The 18,847-nt window shown below is 54.8% G+C and overlaps 1 protein-coding gene and 1 non-coding gene across 8 annotated transcripts in view; both read left to right on the forward strand.

Annotated features, from left to right (window-relative positions):
- The window catches only part of PGS1 (phosphatidylglycerophosphate synthase 1), a 45,094-nt gene that overhangs the window by 19,389 nt on the left and 6,858 nt on the right, over positions 1–18,847 (forward strand). For 6 of the 7 annotated variants that reach the window (XR_010152720.1, XR_010152721.1, XM_009433238.4 and 3 more), the window contains 4 exon segments: positions 441–630; positions 1,771–1,949; positions 4,645–5,166; positions 15,943–16,091. Coding sequence is in view for 5 of the 7 variants with exons in the window: in XM_009433238.4 (XP_009431513.2) it covers positions 441–630; positions 1,771–1,949; positions 4,645–5,166; positions 15,943–16,091 (1,040 nt within the window). In the remaining 2 variants the exon portion in view is untranslated. 7 annotated transcript variants of the gene reach the window in all.
- LOC112206165 (small nucleolar RNA SNORA30/SNORA37 family) lies at positions 1,028–1,156 on the forward strand. The gene has a single exon (XR_002940365.1). It is a non-coding gene; the product is annotated as a small nucleolar RNA SNORA30/SNORA37 family (small nucleolar RNA).

An 18,847-nucleotide genomic window follows, 5' to 3' on the forward strand; every position in this document is an offset into this window, starting at 1 on the left:
ACTGGCCTGACGGTGGCATGCCCAGCTGGGAGCTTGGAGTGTGCCGAGTAGCCCAGCCCAGGCCTGCGTGCTCCCTCATGGAGCTGGGGGTGAGGGGCAAGGTGGGTAGGGTCGTCTTCACCCAGAGCAGAAATGCTGCGAGTGGGTGGGGTAGTGCCCCCGGAGAAGGTTGGGTGCAGTTACCAGGAGAAGGGTGAATGGGTGCTGTGTGGCAAAAAGAGCAGGCGTCTGCCACGCCGAGGACTTCAGGCCTGAGACATGGCCAGCATGCAGGACAGAGGTTGGCCTGGAAGTCCTCTGGCTAGGAGTAGCCCCAGCTGGTGTGACTGATTCGGGTGGACGGCACAGGTGAAGGCGAGGCCACGTGGAGGTGGCTCCTCATTGGGGGCAGGACGCCTTCCTGTTGTGAGTCAGCTGCCGTTTTCTCTGTCCGTGTTCAGGCCGGAAGAACTCCCGCACAATGCTGCTCCCACTCCTGCGGAGGTTCCCAGAGCAGGTCCGAGTCTCCCTCTTTCACACGCCGCACCTCCGGGGGCTGCTTCGGCTCCTCATCCCTGAGCGCTTCAACGAGACCATCGGCCTCCAGCACATTAAGGTGTACCTCTTCGACAACAGCGTCATCTTGAGCGGGTGAGTGCTTCCCACCGTCAGGGCTTTTGCCCTCCTGCTCTGCAGGCTGGAGGGCAGTGGAATAGGAACAGTGGGAAACCCGTTCCCCTCAGTCTTGGAGAACCTGCTTGTAGGTCTGGCTGCTGTGCACCCGCAGCACCTCCCCGACACTGTCTCTGCCACTGAGGCTAGAATTCCCCGGGGGCTGACTGGAAGCCAGTGTTGACTGGGCACTTAGTCTGTGCCGGCCACTCAGGTGTGTTGTTTGTTCCCACCCTCAGCGACCCTGTGTAGTATTTTCCTCACTGTGTACATGTGGAAACAGATCAGAGAGGATGAGTCACTTTGTCAGGTAGACAGAGCCAGAAAAATAAACAAGAGTCAGACCTGGAAGTCCAGGTCCTTAGGCTGATAAATATGGGCCCTTTCACAGGGCCTCCCCTCGGCAGTGGGGCCAGGATTGGGTTGCTGGTGCTGAGAGAAAGCCCTTGATTGCATCCTTGCTCTGGGACTGTACCAGTGGCAGCTGTCACTTAGTGGGACAGAGAGAACAAACAAACATGGGCGCTGATAAATAGCCCTGCATGGGCCGGGCGCAGTGGCTCACTTCTGTAATCCCACACTTTGGGAGGCTGAGGCAGAGGGATCACCTGACGTTAGAAGTTCAAGACCAGCCTGGACAACATGGTGAAGCCCCGTCTCTACTAAAAATACAAAAATTAGCTGGGTGTGGTGGCACACGCCTGTAATCCCAGCTACTCGGGAGGCTGAGGCAGGAGGATCACTTGAACCTGGGAGGCGGAGGCTGCAGGGAGCCAAGATCATGCCACTGCACTCCAGCCTGGGCGACAGAATGAGATTGTCTCAAAAAAAAAAAAAAGCCCTGCGTGGTTAGTTGACTTTCTGTGTCTGCATCTCCTCTTCTCAGCTAGACTGTCGGCTCCTTGAGAGGAGGAGCCTGTGGGTCACTTTGCTGTGTCACCTTGGATCAACTCTGGCTTTGTCTTTTGCACGTGTTCATTGCTGAGTAGCTATTTGTTAACTGCATCTTGACCTGAGTTTGTCACCCCCCTGCTAGTTCACCTGAGACGTGGGTCACCAGGACACGCTGCTGCATACCCTTGCCTGAGTCCTCCTCACCTGCATCTTCCCTCCCTGTAGTGCAAACCTGAGTGACTCCTACTTCACCAACCGCCAGGACCGCTACGTGTTCCTGCAGGACTGTGCGGAGATTGCCGACTTCTTCACGGAGCTGGTGGACGCGGTGGGGGATGTGTCCCTGCAGCTGCAGGGGGACGACACAGTGCAGGTGGTGGATGGGATGGTGCATCCTTACAAAGGTAGGGGCTGCCGCTGACACCCTTCTGTGGCTGTGGGTGGGGTGGAGTGAGGGCCCGGGAGAACACAACTCTAGGTGGTTCTGCCACGGGCATAGGGGACTTGGGTGGCAGGGCTTCATTCTGCTTTTGTCCTTGAAGCCAGACAGATGTGACTCACTGACCATCAGTCATGCTCTGTGGGTGAGAGAGCCGGCCCAGAAAGGTGGGAGCTTGGGCTTGGGACTCCTACTCCTTGAGGCGGAGTCACTCAGGTTTGCACTACAAGGAGGGAAGACGCAGGTGAGGAGGACTCAGGCAAGGGTATGCAGCAGCGTGTCCTAGTGACCCAGGTCTCAGGTGAACTAGCAGGGGGGTGACAAACTCAGGTCAGGATGCAGTTAACAAGTAGCTACTCAGCAATGAACACGTGTGCCTGGGCGAGTGACCCAGAAGCCTGCCCTGCATCACAGGAAGCAACCAGGCCAGCAGCTGTTCGCCTAGGGCCCATTTCCCCAAGCCTATCACCTGGGCCTGTGGCTCCCAGCTCCCTTGAGCTCTGTGGCCCCCTGCCTGGAAAGGGAAGTGAAAGAGCTCTCAGCTCTGCCCACTGGAACCAGGCAGGTTCTGGTGCGAGTGTTCTGGGGCATTTGCGTTCCTGTGATTCCTGCGGCTGTGGCTCCCCCATGGCCTTTAGAGAGCTGCTGCTTCTGGATTTGCAGCAGTGTCTGAACTTGGGGAGGAGGAGCTGAAGGTGGAACTTGTTGGGAGAAGAGGTCTCTGCGTCTTGTGGACCTAGAATGGAAGCCTTTAAGTGGGCCGCCTGGTGGAAGCCCTGTCTTTGTGTCAGGGGAGCCCTGGGCCTCAGACCCCTACTGTGATGGTGTGATGCTCTGCCTGCCGCCATGCTCTGTTCCTACCGTTGTATTTTGAATTTCATCTGGAAAGAGCTTGTGGAGCTCTGTATCTCTCTTGCTGAGTGCCTACCTAGCATCCTCAGCTTTGCCTTTTGGCCCAGAAAGCCTAAAATATTTACCATCTGACCCTTAAAGAAAATGTGTGTGGATCCCTGGTCTAATGTAACGGGCCAGGCATGGATATGAGAGACAACAGGCCATGCTTAGGCCAGGATGAGAGCCAGCACGCTCGGAGCAGGAGCAGGGAGACTCGAGCCCAGCTGTGCTTGGGAGAGTGAGTCCACAGAGAGGCTCAGGGTGTGCTCAGGGCCCCCGGTGCTCCTCCCTCCCGCAGCCCTGTCCAGCATGTGGCAGTGTGACTCCTTTCTCCCCTGGAGGGTGTTGGCATCAACAGGCTAGACTCCTGCATGGGCTGGTCCTTCTCTTTGTTCTGTAGCCCAGCCCTGAAAGGCACTGAGTGTCTGTTCCTGCCCCCAGCTCAGACCATGCAAGCCAGCAAGGATGACCTGGGACAGCCCTCCTTCCCTGTTTCACTTCCCTGATCAGCCTTGCCAAAACCTTGTTGTTTTATCAATCCTTTATCAGACAATCAACTTTGGACAGTTGATATTCTCCATTTTTGTATCATTTTCATTCTAGTAACTTCTATTCATATATATATATATATACACACACACACATATGTATGTATATATTTTTGAGATGGAGTTTTTGCTCTCGTCACCCAGGCTGGAGTGTGGTGGCACGATCTCAGCTCAGTGCAACCTCTGCCTCCGAGGTTCAAGTGATTCTCCAGCCTCAGCTGCCCGAGTAGCTGGGGTTACAGGCACACACCACCACACCTGGCTAATGTTTGTACTCTTGGTAGAGACAGGGTTTCACCATGTTGGCCAGGCTGGTCTCAAACTCCTGGCCTCAGGTGATCTGCCGGCTCCCACCTCCGTAAGTGCTGTGCTGGGATTATAGGCGTGAGCCACTTGCCCGGCCTGTTCTTATTTTTATTTTTTGCTTCCCTATACTGTATTCTTGGTTTTATTCTGTTGTTTCTTTCCCCTGTCTTCTTGAGTTGGATGCGTTACTCATTAATTTTCAGCTTTGTCTTGTCTGATAATAGCATCTTTCCCATCAGTGTGTCTGCATGGTCACCTGTCACCAGTGTCTTGTCCGAATACAAAAGGCACCCCATGCAGAGCCTGAGCCTGCCCATTCTTCCTCTCTCTCAGGCACTGTCACTGCTGTGGGAAGCTTTCCCACATGGTGATGTGCTTATCCAAGGTGATGGCTTGCCCTGTGACCCCGTCTGTGGAATACGCACGCTCCTTTTTTGGTTATACTTGCATGTCTTTATTTGACTGAGCTTCCTTATTGAAGTAGAACATGCACCCTGAGCACCAGTCGCAGGTGTACAGCCATGAACCTGCTGCTAGTGGACCTGCTTCCTGGAGGCCCCCCGTATGTGCCCCCCAAGGAATTATCCCAAAGGTAACCACTATCCTGATTTCTCTCCCTGTCAGTTTGTCTTGCCTGGTTTTGAGCTTGTTTGTAATTGGAATGATATGTCGACATGCCTTTCACTTCTGCCTGAGTGTGGGCTACTGTGGACCAGGCCCTTGTCTTGGGCAAACTGTATCCCCAGAGGAGCCTCGCTCTGGGCTTGGGGTCCTGGGCCCACTCAGCGAGTGTTCAGTGAACATCCAGTTGTAGCATCTGCACCTGCCTATCACATGACCTGTCCCCTGAGCTGGGCAGAGTCCAGACCCTCCATTTCTCTTCCCTTCACTCTTCTTTCACGTCTTCCCCAGGGGACCGGGCCGAGTACTGCAAGGCAGCCAATAAGAGGGTCATGGATGTGATCAACTCAGCCAGGACCCGCCAGCAGATGCTGCATGCCCAGACCTTCCACAGCAACTCTCTTTTGACCCAGGAAGATGCAGCAGCTGCTGGGGATCGCAGACCAGCCCCTGACACCTGGATTTATCCGCTGATTCAGATGAAGCCCTTCGAGATTCAAATCGATGAGATTGTCACTGAGACCCTGTTGACTGAGGCAGAGCGCGGGGCAAAGGTCTACCTCACCACTGGCTACTTCAACCTGACCCAGGCCTACATGGACCTGGTCTTGGGCACTCGGGCTGAGTACCAGATCCTGCTGGCCTCACCAGAGGTGAATGGCTTCTTTGGGGCCAAGGGGGTGGCCGGCGCCATCCCAGCGGCCTATGTGCACATCGAGCGACAATTCTACAGTGAGGTGTGCAGCCTGGGACAGCAGGAGCGGGTCCAGCTTCAGGAGTACTGGCGGAGGGGCTGGACGTTCCACGCCAAAGGTGCGCAGCGGCTGGCTGGAGGACGTTCCAGCGTGGGACGGCCACAAGCATGAGCAGGGGGTGGGGAGCCCTGGCGCCTGCCTGTTAGAGTGCTGTACTTCTCCCTTCTTACCTTCCCAGCAGCCCTTGCAGGCACATCATAGCTGTCCCATGACTTGGGGAGAGGAGAGCATTCATCTCCTCAAGGGAATTTTGTGTGTGTGTGTGTGACAGTCTTGCTCTGTTTCCCAGGCTGGACTGCAGTAGCATGATCTCAGTTCACCGCAACCTCCACTTCCCGGTTCAAGCAGTCCTCCCACCTTAGCCTCCTGAGTAGCTGGGACTACAGGCGCGTGCCACCATGTCTGGCTAATTTTCGTATTTTTGTAGAGATGGGATTTTACCATGTTGCCCAGGCTGGTTTTGAACTCCGGAGCTCAAGTGGTCTGCCTGCCTTGCCTCCCAAGAAGTGAATTTCAGTTGTGTAAAATCCGTCTCTTTTATGCATCAAAGACTGTATATGGTCACATTATTTGGTGGCTGTCGTAAAGATGTGGTGACATAACCTCTCCTAAGAGATGGAGAGGAACATGCCTTAGCCGTGAGATGGAGTGTCACTCTTGTCCCTCAGGCTGGAGTGAAATGGTGCGATCTTGGCTCACTGCAACCTCCTCCTCCTGGGTTCAAGCGATTCTCCTGCCTCAGCCTTCCGAGTAGCTGGGATTACAGGCCTGTACCACCACGCCTGACTAATTTTTTATTTTTAGTAGAGATTGGGTTTCTCCATGTTGGTCAGGCTGGCCTTGAACTCCTGACTTGAGGTGATCCACCCGCCGTGGCCTCCCAAAGTGCTGAGATTACAGGCGTGAGCCACCACGCCCGGCCCTTAGCCTCGTCTTGATTGTCAGAGTTCCTGCTTGTTGGCAACTTTTTTTTTTTTTTTGAGACAGAGTCTTGCTCTGTTGCCCAGGCTGGAGTGCAGTGGCACGATCTCGGCTCACTGCTACCTCCGCCTCCCGGGTTCAAATGATTCTTGTGCCTCAGCCTCCCTAGTAGCTGAGATTACAGGCATGCACCATTACACCTGGCTAATTTTTGTATTTTTAGTAGAGATGGGGTTCCACCATGTTGGCCAGGCTGGTCTCGAATGCCTGACCTTGTGAGCCACTTGTCTCGGCCTTCCACAGTGCTGGGATTACAGGCGTGAGCCACTGCGCCCGGCTGGCAATGCCTTTCTCAGGGAGAAAGAAGATTCATTAGGGATCATTTGTTTTGGCATCAGCAGCCCAGTTTTCCTGTCTTTTCCTCACTATTGCTATTGTTTTTTTCCCTATATGCCAATGTCTGCCTTTTTTCCCCATAGCTGAGGAAATGGAGGCTCTGTGCACAGTCTTGCTGGTGGGGGTGGTAGGAAGAGGGTCACACTCTGCAATGCATGTTTATCCCTCTCAGGCATCTGGCGGAGCAGCCGAAATGGGGCAGAATCCCAGGGGCAGCTCTCCAAGACATGGGTACAACATGCTGGAAACCTTGTGCTTAGCAGTGGGCTTACTGCATGGCCTCTTAATGCTGGGGGGGTGCCCGCCTCTAGCAGCGGGACCATAACTCCTTTCTGACACTGGGGACCCCCAATCCTGGGGCTAGTCTGTCTAGAGAAGGGGAAATGATGCCTGGAGGCCCCTGCACCATGAGTACATCCCATGGCTTTTCTGGCTTCTCCCTGGGCAGTCCAGAGGCCTGTTTTGCTCCTTCTCTTGTCCTGGTCCTAGTGGCTTTCGGAAGAGCTGAGTGAGTGGGGGGCCTCCATGGATGGGGAATCTAGGCTGTGGACTGCTGTAGGCACACAGCTGTGTTGTTGAGACTCGAGGCATCTTCCGGTGCTCAGGTGGTTTGTTTTTGTTTTTGTTTTCTTTAAACCAATGTTTTTCAACTGGGGGATGCGTTGTAAGAAATACTGAAGCCGGCCAGGCATGGTGGCTCACACCTGTAATCCCAGCACTTTGGGAGGCTGAGGCAGGCAGATCATGAGGTCAGGAGATCCAGACCATCCTGGCTACCACGGTGAAACCCTGTTTCTACTAAAAAAATAGAAAAAATTAGCCGGGCGTGGTGGCGGGCGCCTGTAGTCCCAGCTACTTGGGAGGCTGAGGCAGGAGAATGGCGTGAACCCGGGAGGTGGAGCTTGCAGTGAGCTGAGATCGTGCCACTGCATTCCAGCCTGGGCAACAGAGCGAGACTCTGTCTCAAAAAAAGAAAAAAAAATACTGAAGCCCAGGTTCCCCTAGACCTTCATCCAGCTCTGTGGGGATTGAACCCACCATGGTGTTTAAAAAACGCCCCTAGGAGATTCTGATGCCTAGCCTAGCCTTAAGAACCACTGTCCCAGCTTGGAATGGGAAGCTTCTGGCATGTCCAGGGCATCCCACGTGCTGCTTTGAGGCCCACAGGCCTGTCTAGGCAGGTGGCATTGTTTGGTGCGGGAAGTGACTGCCACACTGTCCTGCAGGGCCCATCCTGGCATGTGTTGTGGCTGAACCAGGCTGGTGGTCAGTGTCTCAGGGCAGGTGGCCCCAGCCCGTGGCGGATGTGGAAAGTATTTTTGGATTGGCGTTACTTCTGGGAATAACAGCAGTACCCAGGGATGGGGTATTGAAAGAGTTGGCCAGTGGGGCAGCTTTGACCTTTGCGGAGGCCTCAGACCCACACTGTCGTGTGCTGGAGAGGTGCAGAGGAGTGGCTACGCGTCGCTCTCCTCAACTGCACTGTGCTGGAACGATGGAGGCCCCTTAACTCAGCCTGGAGGGTGGGAGGCTCCTGGCCTGTGGCTTCTGACTCTGCCACGGGTTATTTCCCTGAAGTGGCTTTGATAAACGTGAGCTGACTCCCCAGTTACCGCTGAAACAGAAACACCCAACCTGCTTTTCCGGTGCGTCTTGCCTTTTCCCGGACTGATGTGCTTCTGCCACTCCCTCTCTCCTGCCCTGGTGCGGGTGGTGTTGGGTCGGGGCGGGGGGTGCCCTGCAACCCAGGGGTGCTGGATGAGTGGGAAATTGGGGATGATCTTACAGCTGGATCCTAGGGCACGTGCCCATGTGGGGGATGGGATTGGGGGAGAGTTGGCAGAGGTGGGTGAGGGATGGATGGTACGTGGAGGGGGCTGCTGCTGAGCAGAGGGGCTTCACCCTAAAGCCAGGAACCAGAGGTCAGAGGTCACTTGATGCTGAAGTGAGAGGCGAGGGTCCTTCCCTGCTCAGTGGTTGTGTCCCCAGTGGGATCTTAAGTCAGCACCTCTTCAGGCCCATCTTTTGATGGTCACTTCCTCCAGGGCAGCGTGTGTCAGGTGAGAGATGAGTGGGCAGCCGCAGGGTGCTTGTGGATTTCGATGGCTGGCCCAGTGGACCATTCATTTCCTGACTGTCTGCCCTTTGCACGGCACTTGCTGGGTACAGGCTCTGTGCCTCCTTGGGTGTGTCTGTGTTTGGGCCCCAGAAAATTCCTGCCGGTGGCTATGCACTGATACCTCCACTCCCTTACTCAGGTCCTGTAGGACAGGCCTGGGCTGATCTCAGCTCCTCCTGCTCCCAGAAGCCCTTGGGCAGAGACAGGTAGCCAGGACTCTGTGGATTCTAGATCCTTGCCCCTCAGACAGCACTCTGCTGTCAGCACGGCACTCTCTGGGAGCCAGGCAACAAGAGGCTTCACGGAGTGACTGTGTTGAACTTGCTGGTGGCCCCATGAGTGTGGTGATGCAAGGAAGAGCAGCGTGGGGGGAAGAGGCACCTTCTCATGTGAAATGACCCCGTGGCTCAGCAGCTGCCAGTGGATTTCAGTGCAGTCTGGTGACAGAAAATTCAGAGGGCTGGCCTTTATTCTTTAGGGTTTTCTGTGTTGTCAAGTATTGCCAGGACTGTCTGGCAGTTGCTTAGATGCCTTGTTGGAAAGATTCTTGTGTGATAACCATTTGCCGATCGTTCAACAGCCTGATACACCTCTTTTGCATACTATGCTGATTTCTTAACATATTTTATCTATCAATCAATCAGTCTATCATGTATCTCTATCACATTTCAATAAATTGAGCTGTTTCTAAGAACCAGAGGAACATTCAACTATTTAAAGGCATGCACTAGAGACTTCTTTTGCAATATGGTTTATCTATTTCATTCTTATTTGGATTTTTGTAAAGGGTGCCTATTCAGAATACTCAGGAGAAGCCATGCAAGTGTGATTTGGCATAGGGATTACTAGACTTGAAGTCTAGAAGCCTGGTTCTGAGTCCACATTTACCTGTGGCCACAGCTGAGGGGCCTGGCTTAACCTCCTTCCTGTGCAGTCGGGGGATGGCTCTAGATTGTCAGGAGGACACGGGGAACAGGGCTGATGTTTGACTTTCTGTAAAATAACCGTATGGTTCCTAGGCCAGGTGAGGCACCCTGGTGGGGCGCGTGGAGGTTGAAATCACGCTGGGGGCCGAGGGCTGCTGCGCGTCCCTGAGCGAATAGATTGGCAGAAGGGAGTGGGGTGGGGGTCTTGGATCCCTTGGTGCTGTGTCTCTGGCCTTGCTCCCTGTAGTTCTGTTGCGCTGATTCGGTCGTGAAGGAAGGTGCTGCCAGGCCGCTTCACCTGCATCGCCTTGGCTTTGGGAGGTGGGGCTGAGTGGGCATCTGGGTTGGATCTCAGGCAGGTGGCAGTTCCTCTGATTCATGGTTGTCAGTTTCCTGTTGCCTGGCCCTCGCTCCTCGCCCAGTAGGTGTGGTGGGACAAGGTTCTGGGAGCTGGGGGTAGAATTTGGACTCTTAACGGGAAGTGCCTCGTGCTGCCGCAGACACATCTGGATGGGTGCTGAGCTTTCCTTCCCAAGCCTGGTCCTGATCGGGGGTGGGGTACAGGCAGGAGCAGCCCGGCCTTGTCAGCCGTTGAAAGTGTGGTATCTGCTGGGTTGCCAGTAAGCTCGCTTCGAGGTCTCGAGAGGCAGTGCAGGGGAGGCTGAGTATGAACCGTGTCAAGCTAGTTCTTATGTCTCTCTTCATCTTTCTGCTCCATGGAGGTGAGGGACAGAGTGAGTGGTGCCCATCCCATTATCACATTCAGGCAGGAACCACGCTGTGCTGAGCCAGGCTGTGTCCATCTGCTGGGACATGGGCTCTGCCCTCCGGCGTGCATTTCATGAGGAAGATCAGAAAGTGAGTTTTAACATGCTGACTTCCATTTCTTCTGGACGCAGTATTCTAGCACTAACAACACAATGTGGGTGGCTAGGGCGGAGCAGGTGTTGGATTAAGAGATTTCTGGCTCACGCTGACAGGGAAATCTGTTAATGGTTGTGAGAATGTCACTATTTTTATTGCCTTCCTGATAGGCCAATTGGCGTTCTGCCCAAAGGTGAACTGATGGTGAGAGGCGGGCAGCCCCACCCTGTTTGCCTAGGCCACACGTGGGGCGGCTCTCCCCTGGGCACCCAGTGGGTGTGGTAGGGGTGCTGTGCCCGTGCAAATTGCTCGCTTCAGGCTGAGCACACACACCAGCCTGTGGGCCCTTACAGTTTCTCAGAGCTGTACTAATGTCAGAGCAGGCGAGCGCTTATCCTGTAAGGATAAGTCTGTGATGTCTTCTGTCCCCTCCGTGTTTTTACTGGAGTCTTGAGAACCCTGTGAGATTTATTGCAGAATACTGTGGGAGCGCTTGAGGGAGGGGTACGTGTTCATGCATGTACTCTTAAAATGTTCATACACTTCTGCCTTAGACCTGCAAAGGCCTGGCGCGGTGGCTCACACCTATAATCCCAGCACTTTGGGAGGCCAAGGTAGGCGGATCACCTGAGGCCAGAAGTTTGAGACCAGTCTGGCCAACATAGTGAAACTGTGTCTCTACTAAAAATACAAAAATTAGCCGGGTGTGGTGGTGCATGTCTGTAATCCCGGCTACTCGGGAGGTTGAGGCATGAGAATCACTTGAACCTGGGAGACGGAGGTTGCAGTGAGCTGAGCTCGTGCCACTGCACCCCAGTGTGGGCGAGACTCCGTCTCAAAAACAAAACAAAACAAAAAAACAAAATAGGCCAGGCGCAGTTGTGGCTTACGTCTGTAATCCCAGCACTTTGGGAGGCAGAGGCGGGTGGATCACCTGAGGTCAGGAGTTTGAGACCCAGCCTGGCCAACATGGTGAAACCCCGTCTCTACTAAAAATATAAAAATTAGCTGGGCATGGTTACAGCCGCCTGTAATCTCAGCTACTCAGGAGGCTGAGGTGGGAGAATCGCTTGAACCCAGGAGCCGGAGGTTGCAGTGAGCCAAGATCGCGCCATTGCACTCCAGCCTGGGTGACAAGACGAAACTCTGTCTCAAAATAAAATAAAATAAAACCAAAACTTCAGAGCTTTTTTTTTTTTTTTTTTTTGGGGACGGAGTCTTGCTCTGTCACCCAGGCTGGAGTGCAGTGGCATGGTCTCGGCTCACTGCAACCTCCGCCTCCTGGGTTTAAGCCATTCTTCTGCTTCAGCCTCCCCAGTAGCTGGGATTACAGGCACGCACCAGAATGCCCAGCTTATTTTTGTATTTTTAGTAGAGATGGGGTTTCACCATGATGGCCAGGCTGGTTTTGAACTCCTGACCTTGTGATCTGCCCGCCTTGGCCCCCCAAAGTCCTGGGATTACGGGGGTGAGCCACTGCGCCTGGCCGTCAGAGTTTTTACACTTAATTTGACCTTTTTTGGGAGAGACATTATTACTCTCAGTTTGTTTATTTTATTCAAACAGATATTTAACAAATACCAGCTGTGTCCCAGGCATCATTCGGGACATTGGGATTGGATCACTGGGTACCAGACAGACTAACTCCCTGCCCTCCTAAGGCTTATACTTTGATGGAAAGCAGATAATAAGCAGATGCGTCTCTACAAATATCAGGGAACGAGCTACGAAGAGCAGAGCAAGAGAAGGCTCCAGGCTGCTGCAGGATCTGTTACAAGGGGGCTCAGGGAGGGCCTCTCTGAGGAGTAGACACTCGGGCAGTTGGCCTGAGTGAAGAGGGAGCATCCATGCCACCGTCTGGGGCCGGAGTGTCCTGGCAGAGGGGAGAGAAATGAGGAGCCCCCTCGACCACATGGGGCTTGCAGAACAGCAGGGGCGCTGGGAGTGGTGGGCACTGAGATTGGAGGGTGGGCAGGGCCTATTGGAAAGGGCTCAGAAGCCACGGTGCGAGTGCTGAGGGAGCGCTGCCATGGAGGCCAGGAGTGCCGAGGCCTGGATCAGCCTTCCGCGGGGCAGTATGACTGTGCAGAAGAGCAGGGGCAGGCGTCCTTTCTGAAGAGGAGGCCCAGAGCTGGGAGGCAGCAGCAGTCCCAACTCCAGTCCACGTCCTCCTCTGGTGTCCCCGCGACACTTGATTTATAGTGAGTGAGTGTGGAGTAGCAGCCGCCTCTGCTTCCCCTGCACCCTGCCCTCTCTGGCACCCAGGGCTGCAGCATTTCTCTCTGCCCCATGAACTGCCAGCAGTCAGTCCCTTCCCAAAAGCACTTGGTCCGCAGAGGGCTGCTTCCTCCCTCCCCAGGCTGTCGTTCCTGCTGCAAGTCTCCCTAATCTGATGGTTCCTGGAATAGTAAAGATGTCAGGCCCAAAGGTCAGGCCCTGGGATGAAGAGTCGGGCGTGATAACCAGTTTACAGCCTTGGACTGGGAAACAGATTTCCCGACAGCGAGTCCCAGGCCTGATAGTCTTAGCCCTGTGTATACACAGCCTGACATCCTGACTGGTGGTGCGGGTCTGACCGGAGCTCCAGACCGCTCAGGCCTAGAGCGAGGGAGATGAAGCAGAACTAAAGGGCTCCTGCTTTTTTTTTTTTTTTTTTTTTTTTGAGATAGGGTTTCTCTCTTGCCCAGGCTGGAGTGCAGTGGGGGTAATCTTAGCTCACTGCAGCCTTGACCTCTATAAGGGCTTTTAGATTCCCCTTCCCCCGTTGGAAACTTCCCAGTTGTCCTCAGGGCACAGACCAATGGCTAAAACTGACTTGTGAGCTGAAATCTTGAAAAACCATTGTTCCCAGCTGCCCTGGCCTGTGGGGCATGCTGCGGTGTGGGCATCTCACAGCAGCACCCCGTGGCATCTCTGGACCTGGCAGGTGCTTGACTCATGCTGTCTCCTTAGGGCTCCCCAGAGGGCATCAGACTGGCCTGTGGTCGTTATTTTCTTTCTGATGGAGAAAGATTGCAGTGCAAATAATTCTGGCGGGGAAGTTGATGGGCAGTCTCAGGTACGTTGAAAACGTGAGCTACCTCTCAAATCCTGAGCACTCACCTGCTGAAAAACCCTTATTCTTTCTATATGGGAAACATAGATAGACATAGAGACTGTCTACAGATACGTATACAGTCTATCTTGGGGTCAGGAATGAGCAATAGATGGAGAAGCGGTTGTGCGTATGATGAAGTTGTGCACTGGAGGTGGCCTGTCTGCCTCAGCGCTGGCCTCTAGGTGGCCTCATAAAGAACCGAGCCAGTGCTTAGGTGGATTTGGCAAATAAAAAGCATGTGTAGAACCACGCACCTCCAACCTTCCCCACCAGATTCTGTGGTCTAGGAGCTGTGGGGTGGACACCGAGTCATGGTGGCGTGACACAGAGCAGCCTGACCCTCGTCACCCATGTGGGCGTGTGGCCTTCCTACTCATCACCGTCACTCTTCCCTCAGTGGGCTCAGGAGAGCCAGCTGGACAAGCCACACTGAACAGACCCAGTGTTTTAAGAGGCTGATCTTGTCATCAGAAAAGTTGGAATGAGCAACGGCAGGTGGGAGGAAGCTCCTGTCTCAGGTCTGAGGCTGGCGGACGCCTGCCTTGCACCTTGTCTTGCCAGCTCCATGCTCTGGGGAAGAGGGAGTGGGAGGGGGGCTCTGTGTACGAGGGGCCACGAGTGCTGTTCGGCTTGGACCAACCTGGGCAGCGTGAGCCATCTGGATCAGAGCCGCCAGGGGAAGGGGGCAGCCTGCCCACACCTGTGGTCCTGTGAACGGCCTGCACGGCCAGTGGCCCAGCGGAGCGGTACTGTTTATGGCACAATGCACACAGGCCAGCAAGTGGCTTTGATGTGGCCCTTGGAGGGGTGGAGACGAGCCCATTACAGGAACAGGCGTAGGGCCTCGTCACCTCTTACCCAAGATGTTCTTGGAAATGCTCTTGCTCTGAGTGAAGATTAGGAAACCGTCTTCTATTTTAGGAGCCTGGTGTATGTTACGTACTGTGTTGACTCGCCCATGACAATCGTGTGGGTCCTTTGAAAGGGGCGTGTCAGTGGGGGAGAACTTGACACCCCATGGGGAGGGGCAACTCAGGGATGCTGGGATGAGTGCAGGGCACCCCAGAGGAGCCCGTGGCCACCTGCTTGCCCTCACTCACAGCTGCTCACACCACTTAAACTTGATCACACCTGCTTGCTCTTGCCCACAGCCACTCGCTCTTGCTCACACCTGCTCCCCCTCCCTCACACCTGCTCACTCTCATTACCTTCTCACCCCCACTCACACCTGCTCACACTGACATCAGGCAGGAAGCATTCTTGGTGCCGGTGAAGGGCAGCACGGAGAGAAGTCTTGAGCTCAGGCCGAGCCTGGGTGCCCTGTGGGAGGAAGGGCGTCTCAGGCAGCACGTGTCCTTGGGATGCTAGGTCTTGGTAACAGTCTTTTTAGAAGTAGTTCTGATGGGTGCTGGGCTGCGGGAGTCGGCCCTGGACCTCGGGAAGTTGTGGAACGGGGTGCAAAACTGTGCTTGTCATCTCAGGTAACACGTCAGTATTCTGAGGACGCCTGTGGCCTTGTTACAGAAATGGCCCCGTAGTGTGGCCCCCCCTGCCACACAGTGGCACCCCGTGCCCTGCTTTTTCTCCAGCTGTAATACTGACTGGCTCATTTCCCAGCAAAAAGGGGGATATTGTTCTCTGGGTGTGACAGAAACTTACAGGGCCCTTTAGCTTTCTCCTCCATTGCCTTTTCCAGCCAGGAAGTCCCTGGGCCCTGTGGGCAGTGATGGCAGAGGTCCCAGGCCTGGACCCCCTTTGTCCTCACAGGGTTTTGGTGCATCAGCAACTTGAAATAGGGAGGCTGGGTCAGGGAGACTCACTACATGTTCCTCAGTCAGAAGGGCACAGACGGCCTACCCAGGACCTGTAAAGCAGCCAGCCTTCAAGGCAGACCTGTTCTTAACAGCCACTTTTGCCACCCCGCGTGACAACCCCACATCTGCTGGCTTGGGTCGCGTGGTTGTCCTTCACCATCTGCCATGTTGCGCGCTGAGGTGGCTGCTTCTGAGAAGCACGCGTGAGCTGATTTTCAGCGCTCACAGGAAGGGATGGCCAGTGCAGGCTCTGAGCTTAGCAGGCAGTGTCAGCAGGTCTGGATGTGCAGAGGCAGTTCAGAGTGGGGTTCGAGGCCCTGAGCTCTCTGGGGAGAGGCTCAGTGGGCAGCTGGGCAGGGGTGTATGAGAGCAGGCCTGCAGGTGGCGTCACCATGTTCCCTCTGGGAAGGCCTGCTTCTCGTCCTGCTTGGGACACAAGGCCACAGTGTGAATGGTGAAAGCAAAGACCAGCAGTTGAGCTGAGGCTGCGCCCTGATCCTGGGTCCCTGCTTCCTGCCGCGCCGGGGTGGGGGTGGAAGAGTGAGTCCTGGTGTGGCCTGTCCGCCGCTCTGCAGCAGCCCTTCGTGTCCAGGCACCCAGGGCGGGCCGCCTTTCTCTTAGATTGCAGCAGCGTGTGGAGAGGACTTTGGTAGATGCTGTGCTCATTTCCTGTCTGCACGTTTCCTTTTCCCCGCAGGCCTCTGGCTGTACCTGGCAGGGAGCAGCCTGCCCTGTCTCACGCTGATTGGCTCTCCTAATTTTGGGTACAGGTCAGTTCACCGGGACCTGGAGGCCCAGATTGCGATCGTGACGGAGAACCAGGCCCTGCAGCAGCAGCTTCACCAGGTTGGTCGCAGCAAGTGGGATTTCCCAGGGCGCTGAGGGTGTGGCTGGGGGCCCAGGCTCGCCCGTGCTGTGGGGCTGCCCTGAGAGCTGTTTCCTGAGGCAATGAGTGAGACTCAGAGCAGAGCAAGAAAGACTCTGGGTCTCCAAGAGTGCAGTGATGGGTGGCTGAGCCTTGGAAGATCATGTCTGTGACTTCCCAGACGCTTTGCACCCCACGTCCTGGGGACTTTTTCTTTCTCTGCACTAGGGGAGACCACCATTTTCTCCCTGGGACCTTTCCCTTTTAAGACAGAGGGTCAACTGTTAAAGGTTCGGCATTGGGGCTGGGTGTGGTGGCTCACGCCTGTAATCCCAGCACTTTGGGAGGTCGAGGCAGGTGGGTCGCCTGAGGTCAGGAGTTCAAGACCAGCCTGGCCAACATAGTGAAACCCCACCTTTACTAAAAATGCAAGAAAGTAGCCGGGCATGGTGGCGGGTGCCTGTAATCCCAGCTACTCGGGAGGCTGAGGCAGGAGAATCGCTTGAACCTAGGAAGCAGGGGTTGCAGTGAGCCAAGATCGTGCCATTGCACTCCAGCCTGGGCAACAAGAGCGAAACTCTGTCTCAAAAAATAAAAGGGTTCAACAGTGGTTTCGGCCCTCTTTTGATAATAGTAGCCCATTTTCTCTTTGAGGGAGATAAAAGAAGGTTACCAGGAGTTGGTGAATGCTTCGGGATGACCCTCTATTTGATGACCTGCGACAGTGTGGATAGACTTGAAATGGGAGCGTGTTACCCTTTTGTCTGAGACCTCAATGGTGCCTTGGGCTCATGAATTCATGACCTTTGCAATAACACTTTTCCATGGAAGGCACCAACTTCCCTTTTCCATTCCCGGAGATGCAGATAACACTGCCGCAGGCCAGAGCCCAGAGGCATCGGACGGTAACTTTGTGAAGCTTTTATGCTCCAGGGTTTGGGAATAACTGTTGCAAAATTGTCAGAGCCTTTGTTGATGGACGAGGAAATGGTCACTGATGTGTTCCCTGGGATCTGTCCTCCTGCAGCCTGGGAATCTTGTCAGTGACTGACTGATTGGGGCCTTGGTGCCAGGAAAGGCTTCACGACCACGACAGGCGCAAGAGGAAGTGAAGCGGTCATACTCTGGGTGGGCCAGTGGGGTAATGGGTTTGCTCAGGTTTCTTCCTACAGTGAGGTTTACAGCAAATGACTGAGGAAGCCCCCACAAGCTGAGAGATTCCAGTAATAGGGTGACAAGCTGGCCTTGGAGCCAGGCTAGTGGGAAAGACCTGAGCCTGCAGCTTTCAACAGCGGGCTTTCCTGGACTTGTGCTTCAATTGCAGAGAGCCGTTCGCAGAGACTTCCAGTGTAGCTCTGCGCCAGGGCGGTAGAGAGTCCTTGGTGACTTTGGCCAGGGGCCAGGATGGGTTCTGCGTGGATCTGAGTTGCTTGGGGGAGCAAGTCCTCCAGGCCTGTGCCTGGGGTCCTGGTACTGACCGTCCTCCCCCACTGTCCTAGTAAGGGCAGTGAACCCACATCCTGGATCTTGAGAAAAGCTGGGGCCGCTTGTGGTTAGCAGCTGCTTTCTCAAATGACATATTTGGGATATTTTCTTTTTCTTCCCAAACCTGAATCTCAGGGGCTTTTGCCTGTGGGAGGGTGGTAGGTCTGCTACTGTAGCTCTTCCATTCTTTAGGAATAGACTGATTTCTCTGCCTGTGAAACGCAGAAATATGTTTCCAGATAATTCCACCTATGCTTATATACTGGGATGGCAGCTGCTCTCCTGAGCCCTACAGTGCCCGGTCCCTAGATGCCAAATCCTGCTGGGACTGCCCAGCCTCTAGCCTCCCCATAACCCAGAAAGTCCCTAAAGCCCCAGCCACCGTGGGCTCCCTGCTCTCTGAAGCTGTCTCTGGAGACCTGCTTGGGAATTCAGGGAGGGGCCCTCCTATTCATGTCACATTGGGCACTGGGAATGGGGAGATATTTTTATCAGAATCTGAAGCCCCTCCCTCCACTTAGTACATACAATAAACACTGAAAGCTTCCTGGTTTTGTTCAGGGAACACAGTTTACCACTTGTGACCCAAGAAAGACTCCCTCGAACAGCGTCGTAACCTCGTCAGCTGACTTCCTTCTCCATCCCTGTTGTGGAGTCTGTGAGGAAACCTAAGTGTTTCTGGTAATTTAGTTGCAATCTTGGCCGGGTATTCATTTGAAGACACAAAGCTGGAGCCAGGTCTGTGGAGACTCCTGCAAACCAGCCCCCTGAGACCAGAGCTGGCTCTTCCATCAGGCACGTCCAGCCAGGGATTGGGACCTCAGCAGCAATTAGGAGGCCCCATGTCTGTGACACGTGGCGCTGCGGGGCTGCTCAGTTGGGAGTGTGGCATGGACCCACGATGGGGCCCACTGAGCATGGGACGGGGGCAGGGGATAATGAAGTTGGGGCCTGGCCTTCCCCAGCTCTTGATGGGAAAAGCCAAGGCCACATTCTGTAGGGTTCTGGAGTGTGGGGTGACCCCTTCCTGACCCCCCGGGGCAGAGGAGTTGCCAGGGCTGTGTCCTCCCTCCCGGCTTCCTGAGCAGGGAGTGTGCCACTTTGAGTGGCACAGGCCACCGCTGCTACTGTCCTGCGGTTGGCACTGTGCTTCTGTGGTCATCACCTGTGGTCCTCACGGCGGTGTGGATGTAGGTATGGCCCGGACATTATGGTGGAGAGCGCTGGAGACTCAGTGGAGGAGAGAGGGCTA

Source organism: Pan troglodytes, chromosome 19 (genome assembly GCF_028858775.2).
Source record: "Pan troglodytes isolate AG18354 chromosome 19, NHGRI_mPanTro3-v2.0_pri, whole genome shotgun sequence".
Lineage (NCBI taxonomy): Eukaryota > Metazoa > Chordata > Mammalia > Primates > Hominidae > Pan > Pan troglodytes.